At 45.3% G+C, this 25,788-nt stretch overlaps 2 protein-coding genes across 4 annotated transcripts in view; one reads left to right on the top strand and one right to left on the bottom strand.

The window, feature by feature from the left end:
• The window catches only part of CAPN2 (calpain 2), a 61,556-nt gene extending 44,510 nt beyond the window's left edge, over window positions 1–17,046 (top strand). Inside the window, exons 11-21 of one of the 2 annotated variants that reach the window (XM_054451723.2) lie at window positions 352–363; window positions 2,255–2,466; window positions 4,556–4,592; window positions 5,163–5,228; window positions 7,120–7,177; window positions 9,327–9,391; window positions 11,039–11,107; window positions 11,645–11,723; window positions 13,008–13,124; window positions 13,382–13,440; window positions 16,036–17,046. In XM_054451723.2, coding sequence (XP_054307698.1) covers window positions 352–363; window positions 2,255–2,466; window positions 4,556–4,592; window positions 5,163–5,228; window positions 7,120–7,177; window positions 9,327–9,391; window positions 11,039–11,107; window positions 11,645–11,723; window positions 13,008–13,124; window positions 13,382–13,440; window positions 16,036–16,059 — 798 coding nt within the window. In that variant the 3' untranslated portion in view covers window positions 16,060–17,046. The remainder of the gene's footprint in view (window positions 1–351; window positions 364–2,254; window positions 2,467–4,555; window positions 4,593–5,162; window positions 5,229–7,119; window positions 7,178–9,326; window positions 9,392–11,038; window positions 11,108–11,644; window positions 11,724–13,007; window positions 13,125–13,381; window positions 13,441–16,035) is intronic. The other variant, XM_063646960.1, reaches the window with a different exon arrangement.
• Window positions 17,047–21,330: 4,284 nt separating this feature from the next.
• Window positions 21,331–25,788, bottom strand: part of TP53BP2 (tumor protein p53 binding protein 2) — a 65,868-nt gene continuing 61,410 nt past the window's right edge. For both annotated transcript variants that reach the window (XM_054451702.2, XM_054451708.2), the window contains 2 exons: window positions 25,353–25,552; window positions 21,331–22,138 (listed from right to left, as the gene is read on the bottom strand). In XM_054451702.2, coding sequence (XP_054307677.1) covers window positions 22,097–22,138; window positions 25,353–25,552 — 242 coding nt within the window. In that variant the 3' untranslated portion in view covers window positions 21,331–22,096. The remainder of the gene's footprint in view (window positions 22,139–25,352; window positions 25,553–25,788) is intronic.

Raw genomic sequence — 25,788 nt, 5'->3', positions numbered from 1 at the left:
GAGTGTATTTCCCCTCGCCTGCTGCCTCCTCCAACAGGGCCCACCTGGCCCTCTTTCCCTGCGTGGGAGGCAGATATGGGCTTTGCCACCTTAGACAAGTCTCTTCACATCTCCGTGCCTCAGATTTATGCTCTGTAAGTTAGGAACGGAGGTGAGGGCTTATCAACAAGGTAAGAGGATTTTCTTCAGTGTTGGAGAGGCTTTGAGTTCCTTGGAAAACAGTTACTCAGTTGAATTAGTTGATATTGCTAATGCTACAGAGAAAACGGGGCAGCAAAAGAGAAGAGCACAGTGATGCATTTTCTTACGCTGCTTTTCCGGCATCTGAATTGTGTCTCCTTTATTTTGCAGGTTCCGGAGGAGGTACGTCTGGCCCATGTCCTGGGGTGCTCAGGTCACCAAAAAAGCGAGAGGCTTAGACTGCCACAGCTCAGGGAGCATCGTGAAGCCCGGGCAGGGGCTGGTGATCATGAAGGATGAGTCCTGGCTACCCCTGGGGCCCTGCTGAAGTTGCCCAGGCTCTAGATCCCACTGGTCTAAGCTCTGGGCAAGGTTTCTGGAAAGTCCTTGTGGGACCCGCTGCCTTCCTGTGACCTGGCAGAGCCCATATAGGGTTTGGTTCTGGGCAGAAAATCCATGATCCTTTTCACAGAGTCCTGTGTCACTCTTAGGAGAAGACTGAGTCAGAGAAAAGGTGAACCCTGCAGACTTTCCTAGAAGACAACGTGGGAGCGCAGAGGAGACCAGGACCCAGTTCCCAGGCTGTGTGACCTTGGACACATTACAGCTCCTCTCTGCATTTCAGGGGTTTTTTTGTTTTGTTTTTTGGTTTTGGGATTTTTTTTTTCTTTTTTTTGTCTCACTCTTTCACCCAGGATGAAGTACAGTGGCATGATCTCGGCTCACTACAACCTCTACCTCCTAGGTTCAAGTGATTCTTCTGCCTCAGCCTCCCAAGTAGCTGGGACTACAGGCATGCACCAGGACGCCGGGTTAATTTTTGTATTTTTAGTAGAGATGGGGTTTCACCATGTTGGCCAGGCTGGTCTTGAACTCCTAACCTCAGGTGATCCACCCCCTTCAGCCTCCCAGAATGCTGGGATTACAGGCGTGAGCCACCGTGCCTGGCTGCATTTCAGTTTATTTTTCAGTAAAACTGGTCAACCATCCACCTCACTGCACTACCGTGGAATGACTTAGATTTTGTGAGAGCATTTGGGCCCACAGTCACCACTGGCTAAAGCAGATGGGATGCCTGGTAGCTGTTTGACTTCCAAGGTCACGATTATTAAAGTAGACACATGGGGCACTTTGACCCACCTGTAGTACATTTCTTTCACAGCAAGGCAGTGCAACCGGTAGCACATCGGGCTCTTTTGGATGCTGCTCCAGCCTTGGTCCGGTGGATCATGCTTGGTTTAGAAGCTGGGTTGTCTTTCCCTGCCCCCAGTCCTGTCTTTGCTTTTATTAGTGCATCATACACCACGTAGAACCGAGCCAGGTTCCTGCCATGTGGACGCTGTTCCTGCCTGAGAGTCTCTTAGAGGAAGGCTGGGAGCACTGTGTGGAAAGACTGGGCATCTCTGCAGGCAGAGCTGAATGGATGTGAAATCCCCTGTGGGCATGTGCTTCCGAGTTCCTCAGCAGGCATTTGTGTTTTTTGGTAGGAAGTTTGCCTTTTTTTTTTTTTTTTTTTTTAAGACAAGGTCTCATTCTGTCACCCAGGCTAGAGTACAGTGGTGTGATCATAGCTCACTGCCGTCCTTGAACTCTCAGACTCACGTGAGCCTCCTACCTCAGCCTGCTGAGTAGCTGAGACTACAGGCACATGCTGCCACCCCTGGCTAATATTTTTATTTTTTGCAGAGACAGGGTTCCCACTATATTGCCCAGGCTGGTCTCAAACTCCTGGCCTCAAGCAATCCTCTCACAGCCTCCCAAAGTGCTGGGATTACAGGCGTGAGCCACTGCGCCTAACAAAAGTTTGCTTTTTATCTAAAATGACCTAGGCATTGTCACTGTACTGCTATTTTTTTAAAAAAAATTTTGTTGTTGTTGTTGTTGTTGTTATATAGATGAGGGCTTCCTGTGTTGCCCAGGCTGGTCTCGGACGCCTGGCCTCCCCTCCTTATACACCAGGACAGCAGGACTGAGCCACCACACCACCCAACTGCTTTTATCTCAGTGAATGAAAATGACATTTGCCTGGAGCCTTCCCCTCATCTACCCCCATGTTTCTCTATTTATTCCTCAGTTAAGTGGGCAGACCAACATCCACCTCAGCAAAAACTTCTTCCTGACGAATCGCGCCAGGGAGCGCTCAGACACCTTCATCAACCTCCGGGAGGTGCTCAACCGCTTCAAGCTGCCGCCAGGAGAGTACATTCTCGTGCCTTCCACCTTCGAACCCAACAAGGATGGGGATTTCTGCATCCGGGTCTTTTCTGAAAAGAAAGCTGACTACCAGTAGGTGGTTTGGTCCCTTCCCCTCCCCACCCTTCCGTGTCCCTACCCACTGGTCTGTTCCTCGGCCCCTAGAGAGCTCTTTCATCCTCTGAATGTCAGTTACTTTTTCTGTAGCACCTGCCCACCTCGAAGGACTAGTGTGGGGATTTGATGGATTGAGGAAGTCTTAGTGTTATAGTAAGGTAAACAATGGAAAAAGCCACTGTGGATATTTTTGGTTGGAAAGGGGTGGCTGTACAGTGAATTGCAGGGTCTAATTTCATAAGTATGTCTCTGAATTCTCAAGTTGGTACTTGAATGTTAAACTACGAATCCAGTCTCGTCATTTGAAGAAAGCTGAGCAGTGCTGGTGTAATCCTTGCTTTTCCAGGCCACCTGGCCTAGCAGAGCCACCATCTCAACGGTTCCCACCTCCAGAACCTCTCCCTGTTATAGTCGTCATGTCACCAGCTCCCTCTCCCCTTCCTCATGGGATCCCACATGTTTGGGAACCCTTTGTGGCTGACGTCACCATTTCCTGCCACTGTCCAGGTGGCCTCAGTTCACAATGGCTTCTGCCACTTTGACTTCTGCCTCAACCATGTATGTTCAGCTGGGCACTTGATTGGCAAAAGCGGAATCTACCTTGGGTGATTTAAGCTAAAGGGAATTCATCGAAAGGCCATTGGAGACTCCAGAACTGATGGGAGGTAGGGGGTCAGGCTAGGAAGAACAGGAGCCAAGGATGTGTTGGAGAACCAGGGTGTGAGATGACCCCTCGGACCCTGGGTCATGCGCTCAGGTCTAAAGATCTCGTGGAATGTGTCTGAGGTGCTGGGCTTGGGTCAGCCACCTGGCCTGCTGGTTCCTGTAGAGGAAGAGCCAATGGGAGGTAGAGGCAGGGAACTGCCCTTGCCCCAAGATAATGCATGATGCAGAAATAATTTCCCATGGCGAAGGGAGACAAAGCAATGCCAGGCAGCTGCAAACCAATAAATGCCACTAAAGTGCAGCTGTAAGCCCCCTGCCACTGCCAGGCTGTCTTCATTTGCTAAAGCCTACCACGGGGGAAGGGACCTTTCCTCTCAGCTCTGAGGATCCTTAGAGGAAACCCGGTGTGTTCAGCTTAGTCCTCACTGACAAAAAAATAGGAGGATGACCTGGTGGCATTAGAATAACACTATCTTTTGTCAAACCCACTACTCTCCCTGCCAGCCACAAGTCACTCTCCCAGGGAAGCCTCAGCCCCTCAACTCTCTCCAGGGTGAGCTCCCTACCCCAACAGGACACCCCACCTCTCAAAGGTTTCTGACTTCTTTGTCCCAAGATATTAATCCTTCTGCTCCAGATTCCAATGATCAGCACCAAGAGGTCCCCTTTTCCTTCTGCCAGGCATTGGCCCTGCAGATAGGACTCTTGGTCACCTAGTTAAAATCGCAGTGGCCCAAGGAAGACCCTCCTGAGCTTGATTACCCTCACTATGGAGCAGAAGGACCTGGCCTTGGACACAGGGGTGGTGCACAGGATAAACTAACCACTGCCTGACCTGAGCTTTGACTGAAATGACACACAGGCCTCCGCACTGCCCACCTCTCCAACCTGAGGCAGAACAATAGGCGATGATTTGCACTGCATGATTCTCAGTGTGAAAGTCTATGTTGGCAAAGGATGTTTCAAGTGGAACTTAGAAGCTATTCCTTAAGGCTAGGACGAACACCACACTACACGCAAAGGCTGTCCTATTTGATAAAGATCAAAAACTAGCAAACAAAAATCTCCAGCTCTCCCACGTCGCTTTGGTCATGACCCTTCCTTCAGATCACTTCTGCCTTTATTTTTGCTGTTTAGGGGAATGTGTTATCACAGAAACTTGGAATGCAGAGAAATGTTATCACAGAAACTTGGAATGCAGAAAGATTTTTGCTCTTTAGGGGAGGTGTTATCACAGAAACTTGGAATACAAAGACCTCCCCCCACCGCAGCCCTGCCCCACCCCACCTACCCCCTGCTGGATTTAGCACTGCACTTCCATTTTAGCAGTGATTTCTGCAACACTTCCTTTTTGCCCTCACCTGCCTTCCAGTAACACATAATTTCCTTCTTTTTCCAGAGCTGTCGATGATGAAATCGAGGCCAATCTTGAAGAGGTATTTGTAACTCTTTGAATTTCACCCACTCTGTCCTGGACAATCCAGAGAGCAGAGGAGCAAAAAAACTCCAAGAGTTTTTGGACTTCACAAACAAAGCCTGAAACTAAGGATAAAGCCGGGTACTGGGAATCCAAGAGTCGACTACCTGCATCAGCTCTGGCCTCTGTGCTAGGGGCATGGGCCAGTCCCTTGCCTACTGGGCTGTGCTAGCCACTGTCAAAATCCATCCAGAACATTCCAGCTAGTCTTTATGCTTCCGAGTCCCCACTAGAATAGATCCTAAAAGGCCATTTTAATTGGATGCTAGAGAAGATACCTCTGTGAGAAATTAGAATATTACTCCTTCCCACATAATTTACATTCCCTCTTGTGTTTTAATTAGAAAAAAAAAAGCCTTTATATTAATTCTTCACACTATACCTGATCTTAACCCAAATCACCGTAGAATTCGGGCCCCAGGGAGGGGTAGAGAAGGGGAGTGGGAGGCGGCTGCCATGGAAGGGCGGGCAGACACTTGCTGTCATGCCTCACTCTGATGCATTCTTATGTCTCTGCCTCACCTTCCAGTTCGACATCAGCGAGGATGACATTGATGATGGATTCAGGAGACTGTTTGCCCAGTTGGCAGGAGAGGTAAATGTTCCCAAAAACGATGTTATACACTCTGGTTGATGCAAAGGAAGAGACAGTGTGTGTCCCCAAGGGGACTTTAGTTTAAAGGGGAGAGGAAACAAACTGAACAAAAGCAAAGAGAAATTGCAAATGGCGCTCGGGTTCCAGCTCAGCCCTCTTGCGTATGTCCTCCCTGAGACCTCCGCGTGCTGCCGGGGGCTTCCATTTGCATGGTCAGCCCTGACTCTGTGTTCTCCCTTCCTTAGGATTCCTGGGCTCATGTTGTGACTGTTTTATTTTCTCTGTTCTATGCCAATTGAGGCATGAAACTTGGCCCCTTATCCTTGATTTCCACAAAGGATTTGGGGAGGTGGAAGGGTTTCAAGTCTCAAGAATGCAGGCAACCTGCAACAGAGTATTTGAATTAGGCTTCTCTGTTCTCTTTCCTTTTTTTTTTTTTTCTTTTTAGAGACAAGGTCTCTCTCTGTCACTCAGGCTGGAGTGCAGTGGTGTGATCATAGCTCACTGCAGCCTCCACTTCCTGGGCTCAAGAGATCCTGCCACCTTAGTCTCCCACGTAGCTGGGGCTATAGGAGCACACCACGTCTAGCTAATTTTTATTTTATTTTTATTTTTGTAGAGACGGGGTCTTGCCATGTTGCCCAGGCTGCTCTGGAACTCCTGGGCTCAACAATCCTCCAACCTTGGCCTGCCAAAGTGTTGGGATTACAGACGCATACCACCATGCCCAGCTAATTTTTTAATTTTTTAAGAGACAGGGTCTCACTGTGTTGTCCAGGCTGGTCTTAAACCCCTGAGCTCAAGCAGTCCTCCCACCTCAGCCTCCCAAAGTGCTGGAATTACGGGTGTGAGCCACCATACCTGGCCGCTTCCCTGTTCTTAAAAAAATCCCTAAGCCATTTAGTCCCATCACAAAGTTATTTAGCCCTCTTTTTTCCCAACAACTCCAAAAAAAAAGTCCTGTTTCTTCACTGTGTGGAGGAACTTTGCAATCATTGAGCTCATCTGGGCCTCCCTTCGCTGACCTAAAGACCCATCAAAGTACTAAGCCAGGCATCATCTGCTCTGCGCCTCCACCGGCCTCTCACCCTCTGCTCCCTCCTAGATTCCCAAGGAAAGGGGCCATGAGAGTCTTCTTTCCCCACTGATTGAATCCCACACATACACACCCCAAAAGGCAAAAATGACTGCAATCAATCTTGGTTTTAAACAAAGGAGTTTATCCATGAGTTACACAAATACGTATAAGTGGATAGAGACATCTGGGCCCATGAGGGGCCCTGGCATTATGGGCATAGAGGAGGGCCGGCTGGGTCTTGGAGGCAGCTGGTTTTCACCAGTTTTACAGGAAGTCTGAGCTTTGAGTTTTAAAGAATGAAGAAGACATGCCAGATAAGAGGAATGGTATAAGAGAATTAAGTTAAGAAAGACCACAAACATGGGTAGAGTGGAGTATTTATTATTTATATTCTCTACAGCAAAGAAATTGTGAGTGAACTCTCCCTACTGCATCTGTACATTAAAACACCCTATCTAGGCTGGGTGCAGTGGCTCACACCTGTAATCCCAGCACTTTGGGAGGCTGAGGCTGGAGGATGGTTTGAGCCTAGGAGTTTGAGGTTTCAATGAGCTAGGAACATACCACTGCAGTCCACCCCAGCCTGGGTGTTCTAAAAAGAACCAAACCAAAAACACTGTATCTAAAACCAGAATGGGGCAATACTACTCAAAGTGTGGTCTGGGGATAGCAGCCCCAACATGGCCTGGGGGCTTGTTAGAAATGCACATTCATAGACCCCACCGAGGCCTACCTAATGCACTGGTGTCCTGCCCTGTGCTCGTCCAGCTCCCACGGGGGGCCAATAACTATGCTCTGGTTACGTGTCCACAGGATGCGGAGATCTCTGCCTTTGAGCTGCAGACCATCCTGAGAAGGGTTCTAGCAAAGCGTGAGTATCCCCTCATTGCAAAACCTCATCCTGCTCTTTCCCCTGTGGATGGGAGGGAACATGGAAATCTTTCCCCCTCCACGTCTGGCTGCTGTGACTAAACCACCACCCTCCATCCCCTCCAAGAAGTGGATGAAGGATTTGTATGATGTGATTAAAAAAGAACAAGTGTTTGTAGCATCCACAGATCAAAGATCAAATCCAGGTTTCCACTACATACTAGCTTTGTGTGATCTATTTTTTTAATTTATTTTATTTTATTTTTGAGACAGAGTCTCACTCTGTCGCCCAGGCTGGAGTAAAGTGGCGCAATCTCAGCTCACTGCAATCTCTACCTCCCAAATTCAAGCGATTCTCCTGCCTCAGCCTCCCAAGTAGCTGGAATCACAGGCAAGTGCCACCACAGCCAGCTGACTTTTGTATTTTTAGTAAAGACAGGCTTTCACCATGTTGGCCAGGCTGGTCTTGAACTCCTGACCTCAAGTGATCCACCTGCCTTGGCCTCCCAAAGTGCTGGGATTACAGGCATGCACTACCACACCCGGCTAATTTTTGTATTTTCCTAGAGACGGGGTTCTCCATGTTGGCCAGGCTGGTCTTGAACTCCTGGCCTCAAGTGATCTGCCCACCTCGGCCTCCCAAAGTGCTGGGATTACAGGTGTGAGCCATCGCGCCCAGCCACATCTTGTAACTAACGATTTCTTAAGCAAAAAAATGTCAGAGGATTGATTGTTCAACCCCTTACTGTGGATCACCAGCAGGGAGGAGCAGGAAACATAGCAGAGAGACATTTTTTCCACTCAAATTATCAAAAGAATCACACTGCATTTGATAAGAGAGCAACTGGCAATCCAGGAAGCAGAGTTTTGAACATATCAGAAGTTAGGAATCTGCATCAGAGACAAATGCAGTCATGGTCGTTTGCTGCATACCAGCCCTAGGGATCATCTCGAGAAGCCTCAGGGACTTCAAGGGACATCATTCCCTCTGACAAGATGGCCTCTAGCCTAACTCCATGAGATAAAATAAATCTGCCTTTCAGAGCCAAAGAAGAGTCCCGGGCCAGCTGGGTCTTCCCTCCCAGTGTGAACCAAGAGGGCTGGGCCGGCCAGGTTACGGTCAGTCCAGTGCGGGGCCTCCCCAGAGGAGACCCAGTCTGCACCCGCCCTCCTCTAACTTTCAGGGAAGGCAAGAAGATTGTGTTTACCCTGGAGGCCACCAGGCACAAGTGAGGTCACAGAGCTCTTCAGATATGCAGTCCTCATGAGCTGAGGAGACTAAAGCCTCATTGTTTCTGCACAGATGGAGGGTGGGGCTGGGAGGTGGGGAAGAAGCGGGCCTTGCCTGGATTCAGCCCGCTCCTTGCTGGGGGAGCAGCATTCGCTCCGCAAGTGCCTCTGAGCTTAGTACCCTACCCCTAGCTGCCTGCTGACTCCAGCCTTCTGGAGGGCTCCACACCAGAGTCTGCGTGCAGAGCTGCTGGGCCAGAGCCTCATGACCATCTAAGAAGGGGTTGGTGCCCAGAGTGGCAGCTTTGAGGCAGGTCAGGCTCTAACCTCTTTCAAGGACATAACAAAAAGGGTTGGCTTTTCGCGAAGTCTGTGGGGAGCCAGATTCACATTGGTGACTAGGGTCTCATGCCACCTGCCAAACACCAAGTGGGTAGGACTCACTTAGTGCAGCACAATAGCTCATGGATAGATCCCAGGTCTTCAGGTTTCTCAGTCAGCTGGGGACACAGTCCATAAATGTCTGCAGATGGACGGTTCAAGTAAACCTCTTTCTCTCACAGGTCATAGCCTAGAATTAGGCTCTCTGTTTTCTTTTTCCCTGCCCGACAACTACAGGTGACTTTATATCCTGTGGGCACCTAAGGACCAACCATTGATCATTCTGTGATTTGTTTGTTCAAAAAGCACTTTTTAAAGCCCTGTTTGCCCATGGCAAATATACAGAGACATCAGGCAATGTGGACATCATCTGCACTGTCCCCGTCTGGCAGTCACTAGCCACGTGTGGCTATTTAACATAATGGAAGTGGCTTCTGTATGTGAAGGGCACAGATAAAGAATATCTCCATGATTGTGGAAAGTTCAATTGGACATCACCGCTCAGAGATTTTTCCTGTCACACTGATTTTGTCTTTTAGGCCAAGATATCAAGTCAGATGGCTTCAGCATCGAGACATGCAAAATTATGGTTGACATGCTGGATGTATCCTTTAATGTGCTCCAGGGAATAGAGACTGGGGGAGTTTAAAATGTCACTCCAGAAAGATTCAAACACATGGCCTTCTCCCCTTTCAAAATGGCCAGTTGTTCCCAACTTGCTGAGTTGCTGTTGGACAGTCAGCAGCACTGACCTCCCTTACTAGGGAAATGCGAGAATCCTCTGATGAGGGAAAACAAATGCTACACCCCCCTCCCACCTACCCTGAAAGGCTTAGAATGCAGGCCCATGGCCGGGGGCAGTGGCTCACGCCTGTAATCCCAGCACTTTGGGAGGCCAAGGTGGGCCTCCTGACTCACAAGGTCAGGAGTTCAAGACCAGCCTGACCAACATGGTGAAACCTCATCTCTACTAAAAATACAAAAATTAGCTGGGCATGGTGGTGGGCACCTGTAATCCCAGCTACTCAGGAGGCTGAGGCAGGAGAATCGCTTGAACCTGGGAGGCGGAGTTTGCAGTGAGCCGAGATCGCGCCACTGCACTCCAGCCTGGGCGACAGAGCGTGACTCATCTCCAAAAAAAAAAGAAAAAGAAAAAGAATGTAGGCCCACCAGTCCATTCCTGGGGCTGGTGCAGGAAATTCCTGACAATATGCCCAACACTTCTTTGCACAAAACAGCTCGAATTTGTTTCCTCAGTGATGTGTTTCCATTACTTCTTCTAGGAAAATATTCCCTAACCACAGTATTTCTGATGTGAATCTGTTTTGTCTGATCAAGATCGTCTTCTTGATTTAGATAAGGGCTACTTTCATGAGCATCCTACTTCCCTTTTGCTCTAGCTCCTTCTCAGGCAACCCACCTGTCCCCAAGGCAAACTAGTCATCCATTTCCCCATTGTTTCCAATGCTTAGTAAGAAGTGGTGGTAAGGGGCAGCCTAAGCTTCTGTGAAGTTTTTTCTGTTGGTTTGTTTAGTTGGTTGGTTTTTTTGAGACAGGGTCTCACTCTGTTACCCAGGCTGGAGTGCAGTGGCACAATGTCAGCCCACTCCAACCTCCGCCTCCCAGGTTCAGGTGATTCTCCCCCCTCAGCCTCCCCAGTAGCTAGGACTACAGGTACGCGCCACCACACCCAGCTAATTTTTCTATTTTTAGTAGAGACAGGGTTTCACCGTGTTGGCCAGGCTAGTCTCGAATTCCTGACCACAGGTGATCTGCCCACCTTGGCCTCCCAAAGTGCTGGGATTAGAGGTGTGAGCCACCATGCCTGGCCACTTCTGTGAAGTTTTATCTAGTGGATTCACGGTGTACACCTGCTAGCTCCCTTCACCAAAGGCCTCTTAGATATAATCCACATACTTTAAAAAAAACAGCAAGGGCCTAGCCACTAGAAGCCATCCAAAGCCCTCTGCATGTCATCTAATAGCTCATTTTTAGTAGTATCTGGGGCCTCCACAGCACCCCTAGATCAAAACAGCAACCAGAATCGGCAGGGAGCCAGCAGGTCTTTCTCGCCCTTCCTCCAATCCTTTAAAAGGAGCTTTAGCCAGTGGGAAAAGCAGGAAAAGGATCCTTCTGCAAACCCTCCTTGCGCATGTGCTACGATATTCAAAAGATCCCGTTGAGAAGACAAACTAGGTGACACTATGCCCAAATGGACCCACACTCAAGGGCTTTCCTTGACTGAAGGCAGTCGGACGGGAGTGGCAAACTGGGGCTGAAAGAGTTCTACATTCTCTGGACGAAGATTCAAAAATACCAAGTAAGATCCCAGAGGTGCGGGTGGATCTGTGTTGGGGAGCATTCCGTGCGTATGCTTTAAGATGCAGCAACTCCTCCACAGAGCGGAGAAACATTTCCAAGGGGATTGGGATTTTACCCATAAAGAAGCTCAGAGTGAGTAAAGATGGGGCTGAGGAAATGCAAACAAAAAACCAACCAGGACTTTGCAGGTGAAGTGGCCTATTCCCTTCCTCCTGATTATGGGGATCATCTAAAGGCCGCCATCAAGGGTTTCCTGAAAAGGGTTTTTGACAGCTAAAGTACAAAAATTATATCAGACAAGAACATGGACCTATGGGCGTTGGCTGGCTGGTTTGATGGGCATATTTACAAATCAGCTCACAGACAGAAGCAAAATACTATTAGTTATTTAAGGCAGAAACATGGGTGATTCTTCCAAGGCCAAACTAGAGGCACAGAGCTGGAAAAACTTCATCCCCACTCAGCACATACTAGGGAGGTAACTTGCCAGCTTTGCTTTGGGTCATAGTTCTTACAACTAATTTATGTGTTCCAGAAAATTTACCGAGAAATCGACGTTGACAGGTCTGGTACCATGAATTCCTATGAAATGCGGAAGGCGTTAGAAGAAGCAGGTAACCCTTTAAAACTGCATTTTCGTTCCTAGTTTAATCTGTCTGTAGAATATGTGAACACTCATCCTATACCATGTAACACAAGATTTGGTAAAGCTATAAAATAAAGTAGGTGCTGGTTTAATACAGACACCTCCTTTTCATTCCCCTTTCAAAAACTAATTGGTAAAATTAAATGCAGTAGGATGCTCTGCCCTCTGTGCCTTCTTGAATCCAAGTTTCCTTTGGAGCCGCCTGGCACAGCAAGCAGGCAAAGCCAGCTCTCAACAGACTCCTCCAGGTGCTTCCTTTCTGGTGCAGGGTTGATTAGGCAGAAATGGAATGTCTCAGCTCAGCCCTTAGGGTAAGACCCTAGCAGAATTGGATATCAAGAAAAGGACACAAGCGAGTGGTAGACCAGCAAAGTGGGAGACTGCTGGGCTTTGGGAGCAAATGTGTCAGCATGAGGCTGTTCATTCTATTTGCTGGAATATAATGCTGCCACAGAGACCCCACACAACAGTGGTTTATATGAGGTATGTCTTTCTGTCGCATAACAATCCCAGCTCCAGCAGTCCATGGCTAGGACGGTGCCTCCTACTATCCTACCATGTCACTATCTGATCATGCTTCCCCCAGCCTGCCCCCATCCATGATGCCCACCGGACCTTCGAGGGTTGCCCTCATCCAAGGGACCTGGGACAGCCTGCCACCACAAACACATGCCGCCAGCAGGTTGACAGAAGAAGGGCTCCTTGCCTTTAAGGGCACACAGGCCATTTCTGCTCACACATCCCACCAGCCAGACTGTGATCACAAGGCCTCTGCTGGCTGCAAGGAAGCTGGGACATGCAGTCTTGATGCTATGTGGCCACAGGCTCAATAAAAATTATTTTACTCTGGAAGGAGGGAGAACTACTATGAGTTTACCAGGAACAGCTTCTGCTCACATATATCCAGGAAGAATCTGGTCTCCAAGACGATTCAGAGCTAAACAAAAAAATCAAACAGCAGCAGCGTGGTTAACAACACGAAGCAACCGTGACCATGAGAACAGAAGCAGGCAAGAAAAGACTTATGTGTCAGCAAGGACACAGGCAGGGTGAAGGTGGACAGTTCAGAAACAAAAGAAACAGCAGAAGGTACTGGCTTTGCAAAATCAAACCAGTCTCATAGAAGAGCAGCCAAAGGACAAAAGCAATTATACCTCATTTAAATCACCACATTAGTTCCATAGCCTGTGAGCGCAGCTAAATGGTACAATCTAATGCTTAGCAATGAGTTAGTTTGTTCATGTAACTTCAGGTTTCAAGATGCCCTGTCAACTCCACCAAGTCATCGTTGCTCGGTTTGCAGATGACCAGCTCATCATCGATTTTGATAATTTTGTTCGGTGTTTGGTTCGGCTGGAAACGCTATTCAGTAAGTGGATATTTGGGGAATGACTAATTTCAGTTCTCTTGGTATTAAAGTGGCCTGCCTTTCACCTCGGTGAAATCATCTAAACTAGAGACATGTCTTCCAGGAGTTGAGAATGAAATTCCCTCTTTACTAATTTGAGGGTGAGGAAGAAAGCGTGTATGGCGGTCAGTGAAGTCAGTTGCTGAACTGAAAAGAGGATAATGTGATCTCTGTTTCAGGTCACTCACTTGTGACATCCTCTTTTTCTCCCTCCACAGAGATATTTAAGCAGCTGGATCCCGAGAACACTGGAACAATAGAGCTCGACCTTATCTCTGTGAGTCAGCAGCTTGTGCCCCCATCTTGCTTCTAAGGGGATGGGGGAGGCATGGGGCGGAAAGGGCTGTTACTTGAGTGACCTGCTTTTTCAAGTTTTGCTTTAAAGAGCTCTTGGTCTGTCGGGGCCAGGCCTGTACCCGGTTGTAAGATCCCACAATGCACTTTTACTTGCAGTTGTTTTCCAACCACCTATTCTCAAGTCCAAAATGCACACCTGGCTCCCTCTTCCCATGAGCTTTGACTTGAGTGTAGCTCAAGATTAAACTAAGGAGTGGCTGCAGGATCATGCTTAGAAAAATGAACTCCTGATTAGCATGCAAGGGAGAACATGCTTATATAAAGAAATCCTTCAGCTGAAATTCAAGTTGGGTTTTGGGAAGATCCATCATTCTTAGAATGGGTCTACTTAAAATACTTTGAGCAAATTAGTTTTCTCTACTCCCTCCCCATTTAAGATAAAACCAACACTAGTAAATACGTTTGCCATTTATTATTATTATTGCACTCATGTGTCTGGAACCCTAGCAATACACATCTCTGAAATGATCATCAATCTGAATTAAGTGGGTATGCTAATTTCACAAAAAGCAAAGCGTAAAATGTTCTCGTGTCATCCCAATGACAAGAAGTTCTCTCACTGAAAGAAAGAAGCCAGGTGGGGTGTATTTCCATTATCACCTGGCTCCAGTCAGCATTTCCTGTATACTCAGGGAAGGCCACAGAGGGCCGGGCGAAGTGGCTGACACTGGGTGACAATGGTAGTTGTCAGTCCTGTCCGTGTAACAGAGGAGCGAAGTGGTGAGGAGGGCAGGTCTAAGGCACTGGCAGCTCTTTTCCGTGGATTTTGAACTCTGGAGGAAGGCAGCAACTAAATAACTGTCTCATTCTGCTATTATGCATTGTATTAGCAAAGTGAAAATACAGTCTATCTGGTTACAAATAACACACTAACTTGCTTAAAACTTTACATATCCTAGGAAATATCTCTACCCCTAGATTGCAATGTAGTCAACCCCATTTCTAAAAAAATAAAAAATTAGGCTGGGCGCAGTGGTTCATGCCTGTAATCCCATCACTTTGGGAGGCCAAGGCGGGTGGATCACCTGAGGTCAAGAGTTCGAGACCAGCCTGGCCAACATGGTGAAACCGCATCTCTACTGAAAATCCAAAAATTAGGGCTGGGCGCGGTGGCTCACATCTATAATCCTAGCACTTTGGGAGGCCAAGGCGGACGAATCACCTGAGGTTGGGAGTTCGAGACCAGCCTGAACAACATGGAGAAACCCCATCTCTACTAAAAATACAAAATTAGCCAGGCATGGTGACACATGCCTGCAGTCCCAGCTACTCGGGAGGCTGAAGCAGAAGGATTGCTTGAACCCGGGAGGCGGAGGTTGCGGCGAGCTGAGATTGCACCATTGCACTCCAGCCTGGGCAACAAGAGCAAAACTGCATCTAAAAAAAAAAATTAGCTGGGCGTGGTGGCAGGTGCCTGTAAATACGTTACTCCAGAGGCTGAGGCAGGAGAATCGCATGAACCTAGGAGGTGGAGGTTGCAGTGAACTGAGATGGCACCACTGCACTCCAGCCTAGGCAACAAGAGCAAAACTCTGTCTCAGAAAAAAATAAAAAATAAAAAATGAGCCAGGCAAGATGGTGCGTGCCTGTAGACCCAGCTACCCAGGAGGCTAAAGTGGGAGGAACACCTGAGCCCAGGAAGTCAAGGCCGGAGTAAGCCATGATCACCCCACTGCATTCCATCCTGGGCGACAGAGCGAGGCCCTGTCTCAAAAAATTTAAAATAAAATAAATAGTAGAGTCAACACAACTGTGACATGAAACATGCCACATGTTAAGTTCTGGAAATCCTAGCCTGTCATTCTTGCTAGATATCCTGTTCTACCCCAGCCACCCACCCCCACCCTAGGGTCCACCTGGCCTGCCTGCTCAGTCCACTCCCTCCGCATCTCCTCTGAGAAGCATCTTCTTACCCACTGGCTTTTCCTGTCACTCCTAAGCCTCACCTTTTGCAGGTTCCTGGAGATCCTCGCTTCTCGTAGTCTTTGCTAAGGATGAGCCATGTTCAGAAGCTCTCCCTTCAGTCTGCAGGGATTTCAACCTTGGCTGCAGATTCCATCACATGGGGAGCTTTGCCAAAGTGCTGGTGTCCTGGCTGTATCCCAGACTAGTTGAATCAATCTGATTTAAAGTTTCCGTATCACTACAACTTAGAACCAATGCTGAACAGCATTGGTTGCAGGGATATCCACATCCCAAACTAACTTCTGATGTGATACTCTGAGGCAGAGATGTGAAAATGCTAATTTCTGTTGTGTGAATTTCACTTTTCATGTGTGCAGTCAACCCTGTAATATGATTCATGACCACTTAATGCAAATCACACAGACTACTGACCTGTTAAAATCTAGACTCTAGAAATCAGGTAAGAAAAATATGAGTTAGTACACTGATATCATAGCCCTCGATCAGCTTTTCTAGTACAAGTTTTTTGGAACAATCTACAGGTACTTAAATAGCCTTTAATTTTAAAAGTGGTCACTGAGCTGACTTGGTTTTTTTTCCTTCCTCACAGTGGCTCTGTTTCTCCGTACTTTGAAGTTACAACTAATCTGCCTGAAGACTTCTCATGATGGAAAATCAGCCAAGGATTAAGCTTCCATAGAAAAACACTTTGTATCTGGACCTCAAAATTGTGGGAACATTTACTTAAACGGATGATCATAGCTGAAAATAATGATACTGTCAATTTGAGATAGCAGAAGTTTCACACATCAAAGTAAAAGATTTGCATATCATTATACTAAATGCAAATGAGTCGCTTAACCCTTGACAAGCTCAAAGAAAGCTTTAAATCTGTAAATAGTATACACTTTTTACTTTTACACACTTTCCTGTTCATAGCAATATTAAATCAGGAAAAAAAAAATGCAGGGAGTTATTTAACAGCTGAGCAAAAACATTGAGTCACTCTCAAGGGACACGAGGCCCTTGCAGGGAATATTTAAAGCAACTTCAAGTTTGAAATGCAGCTGTTGATTCTACCAAACAACAGTCCAAGATTACCATTTCCCATGAGCAAACTGGGAAACATGGTATATCATGAAGTAATCTTGTCAAGGCATCTAGAGAGTCCAGGTGAGAAGACTCACCTCTGTCGCTTGGGTTAAACAAGAGACAGGTTTTATAGAATACTGATTGGTAATAGTAAATCGTTCTCCTTACACTCAAGTTCTTGACCCTATTCGGCCTTATACATCTGGTCTTACAAAGACCAAAGGGATCCTGTGCTTGATCAACTGAACCAGTATGCCAAAACCAGGCATCCAATTTGCAAACCAATTATGATAAAGGACAAAATAAGCTGTTTGCCACCTCAAAACGTTATGAACTTCATCATCACTAGTGTCTGTCCATGGAGTTAGAGGGGACATTGCTTAGAAGTTCTTATAGAAAGGACACAAGTTTGTTTCCTGGCTTTACCTTGGGAAAATGCTAGCAACATTATAGAAATTTTGCCTTGTTGCCTTATCTTCTTCCAAATGTACTGTTAAATAAAAATAAAGGGTTACCCCATGCAATCACACCATGCCATGTTTTCCTTCCTGGAGGGCAGCCCCACAGGACGGTTTATGAGCACACATGATTATAGCTTGTTTCTACTTTAACAAGGTGTGCTCCCTCTAAATTCATGTATTCAAAGGAAATCTTGCCTATAATTAAAATGCGGAACTATAAAATTTTTTTAAAATCCAATTCAGAAACTTTAATAATCTGACCATAACATAAGGGAAGCCCTAATTTCTACTACTTGTTGATCTGCTGTTAGGCAGCACAGAGACGTATGTGCCTCTCAGGAAGTTCCCTGCTCGACCTTGGCCAGCTCCACCTGGGGTAGGGACAAGCAAGGGAGCTGAGAAAACATACAGATGAGGTCACTGGTCTTGTGCTGGTGGTTCTTGAGGAATCATTTCCTCAAGATGACTTGAGATAGGCAAATGCCATCCTAATATTTCCTGAACAAGGTGAGACGATGGATTTCCCAAACTCGGCTCAAATGAGTTGTTGAAGTTCTCTTGGTTGCCGAGTGGATTTTGAGGGCAAAGGGGAGGCTGGTGGCCATGAGAGTGCAGGAGTCCCAACCTCCTCGCATCGGTGATTTCTCTGTCCAGCTCACAGGTGGCAGGAAAGAGGTGGGAGATGTTTGGACTGACTCAAGATTGGAGGTGGGCAAGGGAAGGGCGGCTGAAGGATCAGGGGACAAGGGAATGGACAGTGGGGACTGGAGGGGTTGCAACACAGGACCCCAGGGTCCAGGCTGGGAGGGGGTGGAAGTGAAGGGCAGGAGGGATCAGCTTTCGATTCTGAGGAAGAGAGTGGTCTCCAGAGACGAGGTACACAGTGGAGCAGGAAGGAGGCCCCTCCCATCCGCAGAGGCCATTCCAAACCTGGACTACTGTGCTGAGGGCCCTGCGTCTCCTGGTGCACTTTCATCTGTGGGACTGACCTAGTCTCTGAGATAACATTAAATAAATAAGGTATATGCTTATCAGAGCAAATTTAGAAAAGACTGAATAAAAAAAGGGAATAGAGATTACCAAGTATCCTAAGTTTTCCCACCTAGTATAACGTTTGCTAATGCCTGTTTTACAGGGGGCAAAAATAGATAAGCAAATAAGATGATAAGCAAAGTAAACCTCAACTTTCTGAGCCTGTAGGAACTCACCACCCACCGCCCCCCGCAACCCTCACTACTTCCCGCCTGGGTCTCTGCTCTGAATTGCAGTCTCAGGCCCATCAGTCAGTCAGCCCTCTATCAATTAACTCTCTCTGTCTTTCCCTCTCCTGTTTTTCTTTCCACAGCTCTTCCCTCACAGCATGTAAACATATATAAATACCTACCACATCCTAAAGTATACTTAATACTCTTACCTCCCCTGCTGTGGCCTCTCCTTCCTCCAGAGCCGAGCTTCTGCTTCCGGAGAAGCTGTCCACACTGGATCTCAATTCATTTTCCACGCACTACAGCCTGGCTAGTCACCTACCTCTCTTTGCTGCTGCTTTTTATGATCCCCAGTTACCTCCTAATGCCAAATCCTATAAACATCTACTAGCCATCTCCCTGGACCTTTCTGCTGCCTTTAACACCATTTATGATTCTCCTGAGAACCCACATTCCTTTGGTTTCCTTCAGGTCTGCTTCTCTGTCTCCTTTTATGTGACACTCCCCACATCCCCAGTGGCTCCACTGCCATTAGAATGTGCACAGCTGGTTTGCATACTCTCCCCTTAAGCATGGTCTGTTCCCCACCTGCTTTCTTCCCTTTTATTTTGTAAAGACCTAAAAACCGTGCTACCATAAAAACATGACTATAGCATCAATACACAAGAATTGTTCAACATTAGACAAATGATTCAATATTGATTCAATATTGATTCAAATGATTCAATTAGGCCATGCCTGGCCTAATATGATGGAATATTAGGAAGCCATTAAAATTCATGTTAATAGGCCAGGCACGGTGGCTCACGCCTGTAATCCCAGCACTTTAGGAGGCTGAAGCAAGTGAATCACTTGTCAGGAGTTAAAGGCCAGCCTGGCCAATATGGCAAAACCCCGTCTCTAATAAAAATACAAAAATTAGCCGGGTGTGGTGGCGCGGGCCTGTAATCCCAGCTACTCAGGAGGCTGAAATGAGAATCACTTGAACCCGGGAGGTGGAGGTTGCCATGAGCCGACATCGCACCACTACACTCCAGCCTAGGTGACAGAATGAGACTCTGGCTCAAAAAAAAAAAAAAATTCATGTTAATATTTATGATACAATATCAAGTATAATACAAGAGAATGCAGAATTGCTTAAACAATAAGCTCTCAACTATATAAAGAGAAAAAAATCATAGACAAGACTACAAAGAAATAGGCCCAAGTGTGAATGGTACCTCCAGAGTGGTCTTTTTCCCTCCCTCCTTCATAAACTTTTTCTGTACTATTTCTATAAGGAGCTTTGATATAAGGATACTTACTTTAATAATAAAACAAATTAAAGAACAGAAAGACTAACAACAATGATGTTCTCAGTTTAGAATTAAGGAATATAAAACTGGGATCACAGTTCCCTAATTTTCACATCTTCTCTGTTCATACATCTGTGTAATTCTTTAGTTTGCCAAGTACCTTCATGCACAGAACTTAGTTAGGTTTTCCTCAACAACTCGCAAGCATGCCAAGGCAATGGCATTAAACTCCACAGATGAGGGACAAGGCTCAGGGAGGTCGAGTGTCCTTGGCAAGGTCACCTGATGGGTAAGTACGACCGTCCAGGACTAGAATCCATGTTGTTTCCTGTAGTTGTAACATATTAACACAAATTTAGTAGCCTAAAAAAATAGCCATTATCTCACAATTCTGTAGATGAGAAGTCCAACGCTGGTCTCATTGGACTAATGCATTCCTTCTGGAGACCTGGGGAGGATTCATTTCCAGCCAGGCCCACTCAGGTTAGCAGAGTTCAGTTCCATGTGGCCATAAGGACTGAAGTCCCCATCTCCTGGCTGGGCCAGCTGGGGGTCCTTCTCAGCTTCCATGTTCCCTGACCCCCACATTCCACGACCCCCTTCATCTTTAAAGCCAATGACAGCAGGTCAAGTCTTCACACTCCAAGTCTTACCGCCCACCCACCCCGTCCCACCTACCCTCCTGCCTCAGCCCTCCTGCCTTCCTCTCCCGCCGTGAAGGGACCTTGTGATTACAGTGGACCACCAGGACAATCTAGGCTAAATTACACTCTATTTTAAGGTCAACTGATTTGTAAACTTAATTAAATCTTAAAAGTCCTTCAAAGCAGTACAGTAAGTCATCAAAACCTAGCATCATGGATAGGTTCTTGGTAACTGCAAATTAGAGCAAAATAATGTAAAACAAACCAACAAGAAACAGCAGGTCCTCGAATAACATCACTTCATGTTGTACCATTAGAACACTGATGAGAAAAAGAAATGGTTTTGTTACACACCTTTTCACTTTAAGTGAGTTTTGGCCAGGTGCGGTGGCTCACACCTGTAATCCCAACGCTTTGGGAGGCATAGGTAGGAGGACCGCTGGAAGCCAGGCATCAGGGACCAGCCCGGGCAGCATGGTGAGACCCTGTCTCCTGTCTCCCAAAAAAAAAAAAAAAAAAAAAAAAAAAGAAAGAAAAGAGAAAAATAAAGTCACAGTTTCCAAGAACCTAATGATGATGTTAAGTAAGGACTTACTGTACCTAGATTAGTGATACAAGGAATAACCAGGAGATAGGGATGGGGGTGCGGGGCATCTTTAGAATTCTGCCTACCACACGTCTTCTGATGTTTCGCTTATGTTGTCACTCCTTCTCCGTTACTCTCAAAAGTGTTATTCTCAAAGTTATGTTCTTTCATCTACTTTCCTTGCTAGAATTTAGCTACTCATAAAAATGTGTAAGGAAGAGTGACCATGGTTTTTCATTTGTATCTTCTATTAAAGTAGTTCCACTAAGCAAATGGGTTTGGAAACAATTCACAAACCTATTAACATATAATAAAATGATGTGGAGATTTTGCCTATATAAGTTTTCACCCCATAAATCAATGAGGACACTAAAACAGTCTATTAGAGGCTCTAGGTAAAATGTAAAGTAGGCTTCTATCACCATGATCTCTACAGTATTTTATTTTAAAAACCACTTACATTGAATCACTTGGCTGGTAAAAAAAAAAAAAACCTCTTATTTCAATACATATACTTACGTTAAGCAGTTTGTTCTTTTTCAGCTGGGTATGATATCCCAATGGCTTGTGACTATTAAACAAGGTCTATTTATGACATCAAAAACAAAAACCAGTAAACAGCTTAGCATCAAAAAGTTTATTACAACTTTTTAAAGTCAGCTATGATCTTGACAAATATTACGGGTAAGTCCATAGCAAGTTTCTAATTTCTGAGATACAAAAGACAATAAATACAGATTAAAATTCAGCCTACAAACAAGATGCTACATCTAATTACTGGTACTGTAGCTTAGTTTCAATATTTCAAACATATGTATAATTCTTAAGATGCTACAAGAACTCATATAATAAAGTTATTGTTCACTGACGACCAACTAACAGTTCTTCACTGACAATATACAAGTGTACAGTGCCTTCGAGCCTTCAGGTGAGCCCCCCAAGGGCCTGCTGGTGCCGGGGACAATCAGAGACAGCGATGTGATGGCACTGGTCCTTTCTGGCAGGAGGATTGGTTTAGGAACAGCTGCTGAAAACACTCACTAAACAGGACGGAGAGCTGATTTCCCAACTGCCCAATAAATGGTCCTATTTACTAGACAGGATTCTTGTAGAAAACAGGATTGTCGCTGTATACTTCTCTGAGTGCTACACGGGACACCTCTGCCCCAACACGGTATGGCCTGCTGACGTAGATGCTTTATTCATCATGCTAAACGTCCTCTAATGGTGCATTCTTCAATCCTTCATTTTCTTCTAGAGACATTCTTCATCGCTTTCAAGCTACATTATCATTAAAATAAGTCCTGTGAAATTTTTGCCAAAAATAATCGTATTACTTCTTCTTAACAGAGATTAATTCTTCATTGACTAAAATTCTGCGTGAAGTTTCAGGCCAAGCTCCTTTGTCTTGGTTTAATTCTTGGGTACAGCTGCAAGACAGTTTAAAAAATATTTACATACTATAATAGATGTGTGGGAATATAACAAAATTTCAAGAAATAATGAGGTTAGGGGACAGATGTCATGGGAAGGAAATCAAAGTGAGAAAAGCACTCTTTGTGGGGTGTGTGGCACCTAGAGCTTTACATTTAGCAATGTGCTCATCAGCTAGACTGCACAGGACGTTCAAAGATCACAAGGGCCCGTCAACTGTGACAACTCTACAAAGCAGCAATATAAAAACCCATGACAGTTCTAGGTATTAACTCAATCTGCACAGCTTGTTGAGCTGTAAATCGGCTCTAACAAGGAAGGCAAACTGCTCTATGCTCTATGCTCCAGCATTTGGAGCTTCTATTAGGAAGGAAGAAAGAGACTGAATTCTTTTACCTTTATTCACAATGGACATGACATTGTGTCATGGGACTTCAGACTGTCAGAAATGAAATGCCACAGATTAAAAGTCTATAAATTTAAGGAAGATTGGGTGGAGTTTTTTGCTTTAGAATTCTGTGGTTTTGTGTTTCCACAAGAGCTGTAAAGGTGAGTCCTAGTGAAGGTTGCAAGGCCTCTAGGCCTGAGCCAGGACCAAGTCAAACTGGTAAATTCAACTGACACACCAAACAAAAGCAGCCCCTCTTGACAAAAGAAGAGGTAGAAAAAGGATTACTCAAAGAAAGTAGAAGCATAGGCTTTAATTACATCCCAATTAAAAAATTTAAAAATAATAAATAATTTAAAAAAGAAAGAGTCAGACTTCCAGTTAAAATTTAAAAACTGGTGGATCCATGTTACAGAAAATATTACTTTTCTATCTGAAAAAAAAAGACATTTAGCTAATACAATTTTCTAGACTTCTATCTGAGCCCTAACTACATATATGCACTTTCCTTTAAAAAAAAAAAAAATCAGGAAAACAAACCAAAAAAGTGGTGTAGAGGATACTTCTAACAAGAAAAGATTTTCAAAGTACTAAGAAAATCTAAATTTAGGACTAAAATGAAAATATTCAGTCCAGTCTGTTAATTTCAGAATCTTCTAAGCACCACACACACGAGAGAGAACTCACTCTTTGATGCACTACTCCCACACTTGGGAACATGCAATGTTCCTCGTGTCATTAAGCACAGGACCTCTGTGTTAGAAAATTTAAATAATTCAAAAGATCTATTGCACAACTTGGTGACTATGATTAATAATGTATTATACACTTGAAAATCACTAATAGATGTTGTCACCAAAAAAATGATGACCATGTGAGATGATGCATGTATTATTTAGCTCAATTTAGCCATTCTACAAGTATACATATTTCAAATCATGTTATACACCATAAATATATACAATTTTTGCCAATTTAAAAAAAGAAAATACAAGACTCAAGTAAGCAACTAGTTCTAAGGAGGTAAAGTCTTTCCCAGATAAGAAACTATACAAAACAAAAGGGCTTATTTACCATTGATGTTTATCAGAGAAGGAAGTGGCTGTAGGCAAGAGACTGTACTTCTCTAGTGCTAGACACTCTGGAGAAGCAACTGAGGGTGCTTGAAAGAGAACAACCTTTATATTTCTACTTTCCTCTGGTAATCGGAAAGCTTTTTTTTTTTTTAAGACAGGGTCCACTCCGTCACTCAGGCCGGAGTGCAGTGGCACGATCTCGGCTCACCACAACCTCTGCCTCCCAGGCTCAACCGATTCTCCTGCCTCAACCTCCTGAGTAGCTGGGATTACAGTATTTTTAGTAGAGACAGGGTTTCACACCATGTTGGCCAGGCTGGTCTCAAACTCCTGACCTCAAGTGATCCTCCTGCCTTGGCCTCCCAAAGTGCTGGGATTACAGGCGTGAGCCTGAAAGTTTTTTTAAGGGCCGCATAGTCTAATTTTATTTGTTTTTCACTTTCATTATTCTTTAAAGTTACATTATGATCACCCAAATGAATACTGTCTAATCATCTATTCAAAACTTATTATGAAATGTTTATTTCATAATAAATTTTGCTGTCAGGACAGCAGCAGTCAAGGTGTATAAGTCATTTACACTGCACGTTAGACAAACAACAATGTGGAAGGGAGAGTCAGGGAGAGATGCTGGTCAGAATCCAGGCAGTCAGGTCCCAACACTGAAGTCATTTCAAGGAATCCCATTGAAAGTAATGCCTAGGCAGTGGATCACTCACAGACAGAATCCTGTTCATAGCCTAGATGCCAGAGTAGAAGCTCCATGTGGGTGGAGGCCATGTCCATCCGACACTTGATGAAAAGACCAAGAATAGCATCTACCATTTGCTATTAGACCTCTGAGTTATCCCCACACCAATCTTGGGAGGCAGGATTCTCCAGCCCTCCCCACGTTCCTTCTGCAGCCTGGATATCCAGATAACAGGTGCTGCAGATGGAGCTGAAGCAATGTGGAGGTCAGTGCTCACAACCTACACACCATCTTCTGTGTATCACAACTGGCTCTCCTTTCCTCAACCCTTTCCTTACTTCCTCACCAAGAGCAGATTCTGCAAGCACTTTAAACCTTTATCTCAATCTCTCAATTACCCTGATCATTTCTCTCACTCTTTCATACACCCTCCATGCCCCTCGCACACACACAACAGCTATAAGAGAACAGCTGAATCTATAAAGAGCTTAATGCAAAGCCCTGGAATCTGTTATTCTCACTTTCTCTCCTCTGTCTGACCATACGCCAGCCTTCCCCTGAAAATACTCCAGGAGAATCTTTACATGATGACAGCAGTCCCATTGTACTACACTATAGAAGTGGTACATATGTGCTGGCATGATATTATTTTCTTGCTTTTTATGAAATATAAATCAAATAGTACAGAAAAACAAAGAATCTTGTCCTTAATGCCCTGCTGAAGCTCTCTACCAGATTTGCAAATCCTGATTTAGACAGATTAAAAATTGATTTCAGATGTCACAGGCTCAATTCCAATCACATTATCCAGTTATCTTTAGTCTGTTTATAAATGTAGGGAAGACCCCTGACCTCCAGGGCTGGCAAACATATGTTATTGATCATAATAAGAATCACTGAAAATGTGGCTTTAAGTCTAAGACTATCAAAATGTTTAAATTCCATGTCTTATTAGCAACGGGCAGTTGGGTGCACTGTATCCATAACATACAGCAGTTTTTACAAAGCCCCTCTCTGGCACACATGAAAACACCGTAAGCGTCAGAATAACTTACTCCCAGCAAGTTGCGTGGAACATATCCCTCCTTATCATTAAGGCGCGCCCACCACCATTCAATTTCATCTTCGTCCTCCCTGTGGATGATTGTCATGCAGTCTCCTTCTTTCATGGGCAGCTCATCATCATTCTGAGGTTCATAATCCCAAAGTGCATAAATGACTCCTTTATTCATTATGCCCATCTTCTCCTGAACTCCTAAAATCATGACAGTAAGATAAAGCACAGAATATGCAACTTGGAGTATACCACTCTGTAACGTTTAGCTATATGAAACAAAATGGGAAGAAACAGGTACAGGCTGGAATGTTAGTACTACATTAAATATACAATAAAATGTCATGAGGTGGGGGGTAGGGTGTAGTGGAAGGCAACAGTGTATAGGGAACATACGAAGGACACATTACGATATGCTATCATCTCTAAAACAGCTC

This window comes from Pongo pygmaeus, chromosome 1 (assembly GCF_028885625.2).
Source record: "Pongo pygmaeus isolate AG05252 chromosome 1, NHGRI_mPonPyg2-v2.0_pri, whole genome shotgun sequence".
Taxonomy (NCBI): domain Eukaryota; kingdom Metazoa; phylum Chordata; class Mammalia; order Primates; family Hominidae; genus Pongo; species Pongo pygmaeus.
This window is presented reverse-complemented; position numbering and strand designations above follow the sequence as displayed.